Here is a 12167-nt window from a genome sequence, read left to right as displayed (position 1 = left end):
GAGTGGGATAAGGCTTGAATCCCCACGCAGGGGGCAAGAGTCGGGAAAGGGACTCTTTTCAATCGTAGTTGGCCGGGGGATTTGAGAACTTTACGACCGCTGCAGCTGCAGCACAAGACCGAACTCGGAAGCCCGGCACACAGGTACCTAGGGACGGCCACGGCGCTCGGAAACACGGCTCCCGTTCTCGCGATACTGGCCGGCCCCTGTTCCGGGCTCCTAGCTCCCGCTAGGCCCCTCCCCTCCACCTCAGCCCCTGTGTCGTCATTTCCTGTGGGTCTACAAGCAAAGGGAGAAGATGGCGGCGCTGGGGGAACCTGTGCGACTGGAGAGGGGTGAGTGGGGCCGAGGCAGGGACCGACGTGGGCGGAGGGGGTTGGGGAGTGCCTTATCCCCGGGGGGCGTGGGGCAGCCAAGCTCCGAGACCCGGAACCAGGTTGTCCCTCGCGCTGGCGCCGGTGGCCGCCGACGTTGCTGCGCCCGGCCCCGGGGAGGCCGCTTGCTGTTCTTGACTGATCCTCAGAGCCGTCCTGTGTTCACACGAACCGTTCGGGAGCACAGCACAGTTCACCACCACCTGTCTGCATTCGCGGACACAACGCTGCACACGCTCTCCCTGCGTGGGCACGGCAGACGCAGCGTTCAGAGATGTGTCAAGCTGAGCAAACAACACACGCCCAGTTCGGACAGGCTACACACACTGCCCGGTGTTGGTGCGTGCACAACCCAGTGTCCCCGCCTTCACCCACACAGCCCGGACACACAGCGCGTTCCCACAGAACGTTCCCGCGTCCCCTTATTTGTGCACAAAACGCATCGTTACTTCCACCACAACCTCACTTGTATTCGTATTCGGGGTATTTCCTGGCTGTGGTGCCCCTCCCGGGTACGGAGAAGGTGCTTTAAAAACAATCCTACTGAGCTGGTCTTGGGAAGAAGGTTACATAACTAGGCGGAATCGTGATAGATTGTAAAATACTTGAAAGTGCAGCCTTATTCCTTCTTTACAAATCCTACGATTGCTAACTGGCTGGTGGCTTGCTTTTTAGAGCAGGCTGTCAAGGAAAATAAAACCCGTTCTGCTGAGTAATTAGAAACGGAAAAGCCAGTGGAGGTACAAGGCTATGAGCCTTAAAGGGTCCTGTTGCAGATTTTCAGCATTCCACTCTTCCCCAAATGCTTTATTTCAAATAATTTCAAGCATACTTTTGACACACCAGTATTAGAAGTCATCGGTAAGAGTCAAAAAGTACAAACTAAACATTTGGAGTTCTAGTAGTAAACAAAGTATAGGATGGAGATTGAAAATATCTTGCAAATATTAGCATTTGCATTTACAGTCTGAATATTAACTTCTGCTCTAAGAAAGGAATACATTTTTAGAATTGTATGTGGAGTCTTTCCTCATGCCTTCACACAAACTAGTGCACGCTTAACATTGTTTATCCCGTATGGTGTTCACTATTTGTAAGTCTCTTTACAAGTGATGTTGTTTTTCTCCAGCCCACCAGACCATTAATTAAAGTATCATTTTTGACAGAGGAGTAGCTACTCTGGGAAGACTTGCTAAGTTAGGCCTAAGACTGTGACATCTTCTCCCTGAACACAATGACACTGTGCTTTGTAGATGGGAACAAATTTGTTTGGTGTTAACAGGAGTAGGTGTTTTTTTTGAAAGCCAGGTGTAGGATTCTAACATGTTGGCGGTCTTTTGTATTTTTAAGTGCAGTACAAAATATGAAACTTCACCTCTGGCATTTAGTTTTGGTAGTCATGGCTTTGTTTTCTCCTATTTAAGAGTTCATTTTAGTTCCACAGTAGTTCCACAGCTCAGAACCTTAGTAGGATGAACTGCCAGTGGATGCCATTTAGCAGAATAAGAAAGTCAGATTACACCAACTCTGATTCTTAATACTTAGCATTCTGTTTAACAGACTTTATTAAGAAACTCTTCCAGCAATCCTACAGTATAAAAATAGTGCATATGATCAAGATCCTGAATGCCTTCAAAGTGGTCAAAACAAGATTCAGTGGAACCCCTTTGAGCACATATTGGGTACAGTGTAGGTTCAGTAAAGAGTATTTTACTTTTTCAGTTTTTTGTTAATTGGAAATTTTTATAGAGCTTACATATTGTAATTTTGTAAGTCAGAATATTTCATGAACCAGCACTCCTCATTCACCAGCCATTCTGGTGGTGGGAGATCAGAATGGGGAAAGTCTTTTTCCATTGCACTGGATTAACAACAGTTTAAGCTTTTATTACCTGAAATTGAAGAATCTACTTCTTTCTTCACTACAATTCATTCCTAGGTTTCCAGATGCAAACACATACGAATTCTATAAAGAAAAAAGTTCCAGTCCTTCAGTATAATATAAAATTCAGAACTTCTTCCATTTAAGACAAAAGGAGGCAAGGAATTTAGAATAATAGGTACTCTAGCCCCCTGTGGTACAAAAAAAGTTAAAAACAAAAATCCAAGGGAGATAGTCAGTGTTGGAACATGACTGAATCTTGTAAAATTTCTTAATTCATAAAATACTTACCCTCACACTTCCCAATGAGACCTGCCTAACATGCTTAATGTATTTGTATAGATGTGTAGAATCCCTTGTTTCTTATGATTAATTGGTCCTGATGTAACATAACATTTATGCTTGCTATATGCCAGACCCTTACCGTGTATTTTTGTTTTAGTCTTCAAGTAATTCTTATAAAGGAGATACTGCTATTTCCATTTTACAGTGGAAAACAGACACAGGGAGGTTAAGTAACTTGCCCAAGATCACACAGCTGTTACTGAGACCAGATTCACAGTGTTTTAATAAAGACGAGCTCAGTCAAATACATGTTTAGAAAATACAAAACAATTTAGAATAATAGGTACTCTAGCCCCCTGTGGTACAAAAAAGTTAAAAACAAAACTCCAACGAGAGTTAGACAGTGTTGGAACTGACTGAATCTTATAAAATTTCTTAATTCCTAAAATACTTACCCTCACACTTCCCAATGAGAATTGCCTAACATGCTTAATGTATCTGTATAGATGTGTAGAATCCCATACACTGTGTATCCCAAATACACTGTGTTAATGATCCTAAGTTGAAAACAGACCAGTTAATTTTACTCACTTCTATCATTGTTTTAAATGTGTTCCTGCGAGTAACTGCACCTATTATTGAAGAGTTTTCCTATCTACATACATATTACGTTTCCTTTTGGGAAATAAACAGTGATTTCACTAGCACACTGTTTTATACTGTTCAGTGCTTTGGTTACTAATGATGGTAGGTAAATTTTTATTGACTGAATAGCTTCTGGTAATACTGTCAGCTTTTCTGAAGCAGTACAGTGTTCATGTGTCTATGACATTTGAGCTCCAGTCCTTTCCTGTGACATTTAGTACTTTATATTTGATTTTCCTGTGTCTCTCTCAAAGATGCTGTTTTCCAGATTTTATGCTGGTGCAACATCAGTATTCCTAATCCACAGTAAAATTTAACATTCTTCTGAGACTTTACATTCCCATCCTCCATACATGAACACACACACAAACACACCACACACAAGTTCATACTCATGCTTTTTCTCTCTGTGTTATACGTATTTCTTGTTAGTCGTTAAGGAATGAATCCTAAATGCTGCGCTGTTACACAAGCATTTAGAGAGTATTCTGGGACTTCCCTGGCAGTCCAGTGGTTAAGACTCCATGCTTCCACTGCAGGGGGCACGGGTTCGGTTCCTGGATGGGGAACTGAGAGCCTGCATGTCACGTGGCATGGCCAAAAAAGAAATAAATATTAGAGAATATTCTGAGAAAATTATCTATCAGTGTGTGTTTGTTTAACTATAGATATTTGTAGAGCAATTGAATTGTTGGAAAAACTGCAAAGGAGTGGAGAGGTACCGCCACAGAAACTGCAGGCTTTACAAAGAGTCCTTCAAAGTGAATTCTGCAATGCTGTAAGAGAGGTGAGTAAATGGTATTAAAATTTACTAAAAATTTGAGTTAATTAGGGTAAGGTAATATTCTGAAATTTGGGTTCAGAGTTTCTTAAAAAAGTGAACTTTAGAACCTGCCTCTCTTGTTTTTGGAATTTCTAATAGAAAAACATTTTACAAAGATGCATAACTTTTTCTAAAATTTTAACACATTCAGTAACTTCACAAAGAGCTCAAACATGGTATATTCTGAGATTTAAAATCGCAATAATAACTTCGGGTTTTGCAGGTATATGAACATGTTTACGAGACTGTGGACATCAGTAGCAGTCCTGAAGTGAGAGCTAATGCGACTGCAAAGGTACATTTTTTTCATTTATTAAAAGGGAGAGGATTCTTCATAAATTAAAGGTTTAAAATGTGCAATTATTAGATTCACAATAGGCTTATTTTGAAAACTAACAGTATTTTTCAGGGTACACTAAACTTCTCGATTCCTGAGAAATAGGACTTTTTTAATTGGTTTTACAAAAGATATTTTATGCAGTTTAGATGATGCATTAAAAATATACTTGCACACAAATAATACATAGTTGCTATATGTAATGTATATATCATTATTTAAATATTCATCAGAATTCTGAGGTATGAATTATTAGCCTCACTTTATTGGTGGGGAAGCATCAGATTAGGTTACTTACCTCAAACCACACAAATAGTTAATGGTAGATCTGGGGTACTCCCCCCAAGTTGCGCTTCACTTTCTCCTTAACGTTAACTCTGCAAATAGGAGGTTACCTCTTCAGAGCTGCAGGTGGTAGGTTTTATGTGCTTTTCTCTGCCAGTATTTTCCTCAGATAATTCAGGCATTGACCTCAGTGTCCATCATATGTGGTTAGAATAATATCGGCAGTAGGTGACTTAAACTAGAACTAGTCATTAACAGGTAGTTTTTCATTGATAGTTACTGGTTCACAAAAGGCAGTATTGGATTCTCTGTTGAGTACAAACACTTAAACATGGGGGTATTATTTGACAGAGTAGGAAAAAACGATTAAAACTTGGGTTTAATTGCTAACTTTCACAGCTTCCTGAATTTCTGAGCCTCAGTTCCATTATCTGTAAAATGAGGCCTCTTTCAGAGCTTAGAATGTGGTGGTATTCAACAAATCTTGATTTTCTTTCTCTCTTCCTTCCCATGTTTGCTCACGTACCCTGATCCAACACAAAAAAAAGAGTACCAGATTACTTAATTATCTTTAAAAGCAAAATGAAACCCAGAATCTCAACTCTGTTAGAATTAGTCTAGATTAGTCTAAATTTGAAAGTTTTAAAGATGTGGCTCTGTTTCACAATTCACATTGACTCTGTGTACCCCTCTTTTTTTCAATATTGAGTTATTTCTTGATGAGTTAGTATACAGTGCAAATAGTACAGCCGCCAGAATGACTGCATTACAAGGACAGCTGCCTCTGTACAGGTTGCGTAGGTGGGCTGCGCCCTGCCCAGAAGCCCCTGGAGGGGCCAGGCTTCCCAGCCCCCAGAGCTCAGGGCTGCTGGCATGTGAGGGGAGGGGTTCTCCTCTTTAGTGTGCACATTGTTCATCTTCCTAGCAAGCCTGCTTGCCAAGCACTGCACAGAAGTTCTGGGCACTGGAAGGCCTAGGAGTGGCCTGAACGACCTTAACACTCCTGCATAATCCCAGGGTAGGCTTTTTACTCATCCTCCTTAAAACACCATCTGCTTAGCTTACCTTCACTGTCAGTGCATTTGTGGGCATTCAGACATCAAAAATATTTACTTCAAAAGTGTTTTTTAAAAAGGGACAAAAGAATGAAGTGAACAGGGGCTTCACTGGTGGCGCAGTGGTTGAGAGTCCGCCTGCCGATGCAGGGGACACGGGTTCATACCCGGGTCCGGGAAGATCCCACATGCCGCGGAGCAGCTGGGCCCGTGAGCCATGGCCGCTGAGCCTGCGCGTCCGGATACCGCAAAAAAAAAAAAAAAAAAAAAGAATGAAGTGAACAAATGTCCTATTTTTTTAAGTACGTAAAATTTTCTTTCAGGCTACTGTTGCTGCATTTGCTGCCAGTGAAGGACATTCTCATCCTCGAGTTGTTGAGCTCCCAAAAACAGAAGAAGGCCTTGGATTCAATATAATGGGAGGCAAAGAACAAAACTCTCCAATCTATATATCCCGAATAATTCCAGGTGGAATTGCTGATAGACACGGGGGTCTCAAGCGAGGAGATCAACTCCTTTCTGTTAATGGAGTGGTAGGGATGCATTTTATTTCTACTTGTAGCAATGTGTTGTGACCACTTGGGGGTGTACTTGAGTTATAGAAACGGAAGATGTAGGGAAAAACCAAAGAAGCTTTGTAGTTTAGAAATCCCTTGGGGGAATCTTAGGCACTACTGTTTAGTAGAGTGATACTTTTGAAGCACTTTGTGTGTGTTTTGCTTCTTTCCAATGTAAATTAACGATGCTTAGTGTGATTTTTATGAAGTAACTAAGCTCCTTAGTAGTTAAGGCAATACATTAAATTAAAAGTCTATCCTCAATTTAGTCTTATAGAATGGCAATTGCCTGATTTACTTCTGACCTAGTGAAATAATAGGGCATGTAGATTGATATGCTAATTATTTGGAACCTAAAGAACCAGTTCCTAAACTACAAACAGAATATGATTTAGCAGAGGATTTTACACTGATTAAAATGATAAAACAGGATTATTTCATAGGTTTATAGTTTGAAATATAACATTAAAAATTTTTTACTTGTGTATATTTTAAACATTTTTCATTTTGAGTTACTTACAAAACCTAGATATTAATTGTGTTTGTGTCTGTGTGGTTTTTCTTTTCCTAGAGCGTTGAAGGAGAACATCATGAAAAAGCTGTAGAACTGCTGAAAGCAGCTCAAGGAAAGGTTAAATTAGTAGTACGGTACACACCCAAGGTCTTGGAAGAAATGGAGTCACGCTTTGAAAAAATGAGATCAGCAAAACGCAGGCAACAGACCTAAAACTTTACACTCCATTTTGCTTTTAGATAGAGAAGTTTTACTTGTGACCTACTGATGGCCGCAATGCCAATGATTGTAAAAAAAAAAACAAAAACACTTCCCGTGAAATCCTCCTTGCCATTTTATAAATGCCTATTTTAACATCATTTATGGTTCCAGAGATGCATACACTTTTTTCTGACAAGAAAAAATAAAAAGGTGATGAGGGCAATTCCGTCCTGCTGTTTTTACAGGCCTTTTTCAACAAATGCAGATTTTGTCATAAAGTTGTTATAGATTTTTTAAAATGCTTTTTTAATATTAAAATGTACTTTTACATTCTTAACCTTTTTTTAGGGAAAAAAAGTTTTCTTTATTTGGCTGCTTATTTAAAAATAACAGTTCTCCATTCTTTTCTTTGCTTTTTTTTTCACCTGTAACATTTCTTTATGGTTTTCCAAGAAATTAAACATAACCGTCTCAGCTACAGCAGTTTATTACACTATCAATGTTAACATTGATGCGTTTTGTATTTGGAACACACACATAATATATATTATCAATGGTAAATTATAACTCAGCACAGTGGAAGTTTTTTACTTTTATTTAAACATAATATATAATGAATATTCATTTATACTGATTTATAAAAGTTTTTAAACACTGATACAATCATTGCTAAAATATGTATTCTTTCATAATATTTGAGTAGTGAGGCAAGAGAATGTAATTTGATTGTTAGCAATACTGATAACATCTTTCTATTTATAGTCAACAATATATCATAAATTACAAATGCAAAAAGGTTTAGGTTTCATCCTTTGCAAATGTTTTTAATGCTATTCATTTTTATTTAAATATATTTCTTATATTTTCATCGTTCCATTTCTAGAGATGAGCCAGTTAATAAGCCAGTGGTGGGAAATAGCAAAGAAGAAAAAGTAATACCTTTAACCTCACTAGGCTCAAGAGTTACACACTCTTAAGTAGCTCAATTTAAAGACTTGATATTAAATAGGAAAAAGATAGAAGGGTATATTTAAGATATATAGAAATCATGAGGTGATACATTCATAAGAATCTGCAGACGCTTTGTCAAAATGAGTAAGAACTCATTCACTAGTTGGATTTAGAGATGTGATCTTTATGATTCAGTTATAATGATGGGAATTCTGAGATACTTTGATTTGTCCACTGGATGTCACTGTTTTACTGAAAGGCAGCTATTAGTGGATGACGGTGACTGAGGTCTTTTTAAAGGCAGAAATTAAAGAGGTAAGGTTCATTTTCAGACACAACTTACAGGAACATTTGTCAGGCTTTTAAAAATTTTAAGTGACAGGTGCTAGAAAGAAAATAATGGATTGAAATACATAAGGAATTTACAATAATTATCAACCCTGTGTAAAGAGTGGGCATTTTGTGACATTCCTTCAGGAAGAATAGAAATGTGTATCTTTTACTGCATGTTTGTGAGCACTGTGAGTCTTAAAAGATTATTCCAGTTTCCAATGATTTTCAGAATAAAAGTCAGCATTGTTATTTATCTTTTAGGTATTGAACACTGGATTGCATGGTTGAATGTGTCTTTAGTCCACTACAAAATGTGCTTGTTATTGATAGGATCATGTTATTAAATTGTATATTTCCAAATTAATTGATGTTTTAAAAATGTTGAGACCAAAGTAGTGTAGAAGAGTTACAGACTTAATTTAATTGTAAAATAATTAGAGGTATTTGTTGTAGAGCTTTATATATTAAAGAGCGGTATCGGTGCATATAAAAACAGTAATATTATTGTTATGCTTGTATTCTTGCATTACATGGTAACTAAACCCTGAAGAAATCTTAGTATTACTACAGCTGCAGTAGCTTTTAAGGGTGTGTCAACATTTCATTATAAATTATAGCTTCCTGGTTCAGTATCTCAGCTGTTTCAGAACTTTCAGCCAAGTTAAACCTTTCTTGGTGTTGAAACTTAGTAAGTTGAGTAAGCTATTTTTTGTTTCTTCTAGAGTAATCCACAATCTGTTCTTTGTGTGGGTTGGCACTTATTTGTAATTCTTAAAATATGGATAGCTTAAAAGAGCCAAATACAGTAGTTTTGCTTGCTCCCGTTGAGCATGAGTAGCAGTAGTTTATTTTCTTTAATGCAGTTTTCATAGCGTATCCCAGAATTTTAAATCCTGACCATAGAAAAATGCAGTCATTCAGTGGCAGAGATGTACGATAGTGGTCTAGTATAGTGAGGAAATGAAGGCAATTTTCATCTTACAAATGTATGATTCATGAACATAACTAGGTACATAGTAAGTATATAGTAGGTGTTTGATTTGTAAATTATAAGTATAAATTATCTTCCCTTCCCAATTTCCATTTATTTTCTTGGTATTTCAGAATGAGTTGACTCAGTGATTCTCAGCCTTAGCTGCACATTAGAATACCCTGCAGGCCTTTAAAAAATAATGACACTTGAGTCCCATCTGATACCAACTCAATCAGAATCTCTGAGGTGGGGCCAGATGCTTAGTTTTTCAGAGCTTTCCAGCTGGTTCTAAAGGACACCGAGGGTTGAGAACCACTTGTTTTCCCCTTTATAAAATGCTCTAAGTATACTTTTGGAAGTATCAGAATAATTCAGTTTACAGCTACTACTAAATAGCTGCAAATGTAATGATTGGTACAATTTCTTAGTAATTTCTTTAGGAAATAAAGGTACTTGGCATTCCTTATTTGGGAAGTAACTACAGCCTCTCTTTTTCTTTCTTTTTTTTTTAAGTAAAATATCAGTAGTTTAAATGTAAACTTTTAATGCCTGTCATCTTTCTGCCCCCTTTCCCTTTAAAACTTTCAAAAATAAATGTTTATTATTTGAGAAGCATATTTAAAAGTTACAGATGAGAAATATTTTCATTGATAATTATGTGCTATCTTCATATGGCCACTTTATCCATTAGTATAACACTAGGTTGTAGTGGCCTAGTTCTTTGGGGTTTGATAATTCAGATGTGTTTTTTAAAAAACAAAACATTGTCTTCCTCTTCTAAATTTTTGAAAGTTACTTTGCTCAAGTACTTTGGCTCAATACTTTGTTTACAATACAAATGGATATTATAGCATTTAATAGAAGAGATGGCTACGGATTATCTGAAAAGAATGTCAGCATGACTTGATGTAGACTTAAAAGAATATATGTTGTGAGTATTTTATTATGTGGAATGATCATTGAAATATTAAGGACTCTAGTAATTGTATTTCCTGAATAAATGTATGTTTATGAATTTTCTAACATATATTTTTGTTGTTTCTCTACTGACAATCTGGTTTATAGTTTTTATTGTCCAAAATGTTACTAACAGTGTTTCTTCAAAGGTTGTTGTAGTTTATAATGATGAAATAGTGGAAAAGCCCAAATTGCTTCCACATTAACTTTCAAGAACTTCCAAACTAATTTGTATCTGGACATAGTTTTTAAAAACGTTAGTAAACAGTATGCTTCTACTTTAAGTTTGAAGTAAAGGAATATAATAGCCAAAATGGATTTAACGCTTTTTCAGTGGATGGCTTCATTTATCAATTTAATTCTGCTTCAAAGGCTTATTTAAAATAAATTTGTATTAGTTATATTCTTGTTCTTTGGATTTGAAAAATTTTGATGCAACTACACAATGTGCTTCTGAAAGAAATGTATAAAATAACTTTTAAATGAGGTAAAAGCATACTCTGGTGGTTACTGGAATGAAACTTCAAATTCCCATATTTTGCTTTGCCTTTCGTAAAACGTAAACTACAGAAAAGATTCTCTTGTATTATTTTAAGAGAGGCTGTCTGGCATGTGATTGAGAGCACAGAATCTGGAGCCTGACTGTCTTGATTTGTAATCCTAGATTCACTATGACTGTGTAATCTTACACAAGTTACCTCTCTGTGCCTTAGTTCCTTCATCTGTCGTGTGTAGTAAGGATGCCTATACATGTCATATGATCTGTAAATCCCTTAGAAAGGTACCTGCATAGTAAGTGCCGTTTGTTTGTGTTTGCTGTTATTTTCGAGTATAATAGCTTCAGGACCTTATTAGCTAAAGGAAGACATTGTGGCCAAATAATTAAAATTAGCAAGTTCTTATTTTTGATGCCTAGAAAACAGATAAGCAACCTTTAAATTATGCTTGAAAATAAGAAATAAGATTCATAGGAATTTTCAGATTTCACTCTGATCGAAGAAACTCCTGGAATTCTAAAAGTAGTGGAGTTTGAGGGATGTAGGGTTGAGGTCGCATTCAGAATGAAAATCTTAAGAAAATAAGTCCCAATAAGGGACTTGTTCAATCAGAAAAGCAATTTGTGGGGAGGATATGTCCTAGAGCCAGTGGATTGCTGGAATGGGCCTCAGACAATACAAGGCATAATTCACCATAGTGAATTTTTTAAAGGCATAAAATTATACAAGCAACCAGGGGTACAACGAAATATATTTATTGTTAGCCCTCAGTTTCTTCAAAATTTCAGTAAACCAGAATACCCATTCTCTAAATCTTTAAATTCTAGTTTTGTTATATTCATTATCATTGATTATTCTGGTTTTAATATGATGAAAAGTTTTGTACATGTATTTCTTCAGTGGCAGTTTTTTGTACATTTATTTCTTTGGTGGCAGAAAGCCTGCGTGAAATCTTTAGGACTCACTTTATATACAGAGCAAAAGTAAATTCATGCAGAGCCCATTTGTCAACTTTATTTTGATTTAAACTTCTTTTAAAAAAAAAAAGGACAAGCACTTCACACCAACAGCAAGTTATGTGTAAGAGCTCTCCTAATTCTCATCAGCTACAGAAGCATATTTTGGACACAGTCAAGATTTGGTCCTTTTAAAAAGTTTTCTTTAGGAGAGAAAGCTTGGAAGAATTCTAATTTGTTAGTCTCTCCAGAGTTGTTCTAAACAATTGGATTAAAAACTTTAGCTGTTGGCTGCAGATAAGGTCCCTTTACATGGCAGTTACTGCATTTCATCAGAGAGTAACAAAAACCCAAACGTTTAATTTTGTTTTTTATTTGGCAAAGAAGTGCAATCTGAAAGCATGAAATAGCCAAGGGAAAAATTTTATTTCTGGTATCTCTTACTTGACATACATTGAACCCAGAGTTTAGGTGCTAACTTTTGACTTTGTGTTTTAAGGTATTGTGGGTTGAATTGTGTGTTGTCTCCCCCACCCCCAAAA

At 36.9% G+C, this 12167-nt stretch overlaps 1 protein-coding gene across 1 annotated transcript; it reads left to right on the top strand.

Annotated features, from left to right (window-relative positions):
• The first annotated feature begins 269 nt into the window (after positions 1-269).
• On the top strand, positions 270-10614 carry LIN7C (lin-7 homolog C, crumbs cell polarity complex component). The gene is made up of 5 exons (XM_082845567.1): positions 270-335; positions 3855-3973; positions 4233-4304; positions 6010-6219; positions 6815-10614. Exons 1-5 carry the CDS (start codon positions 299-301, stop codon positions 6968-6970), a joined length of 594 nt encoding a protein of 197 aa, XP_082701693.1. The 5' UTR covers positions 270-298; the 3' UTR covers positions 6971-10614.
• Positions 10615-12167: the final 1553 nt, after the last annotated feature.

Source organism: Leucopleurus acutus (assembly GCF_964270905.1).
Source record: "Leucopleurus acutus genome assembly, chromosome: 8".
In the NCBI taxonomy this organism is placed as follows: Eukaryota; Metazoa; Chordata; class Mammalia; order Artiodactyla; family Delphinidae; genus Leucopleurus; species Leucopleurus acutus.
This window is presented reverse-complemented; position numbering and strand designations above follow the sequence as displayed.

Coding starts and splice junctions, on each gene's coding strand:
- LIN7C (XM_082845567.1), top strand. CDS start 299: ATGGCGGCGCTGGGGGAACCTGTGCGACTGGAGAGGG. Junction 336..3,854: donor ACCTGTGCGACTGGAGAGGG/GTGAGTGGGGCC, acceptor GTTTAACTATAG/ATATTTGTAGAGCAATTGAA. Junction 4,305..6,009: donor GAGCTAATGCGACTGCAAAG/GTACATTTTTTT, acceptor ATTTTCTTTCAG/GCTACTGTTGCTGCATTTGC.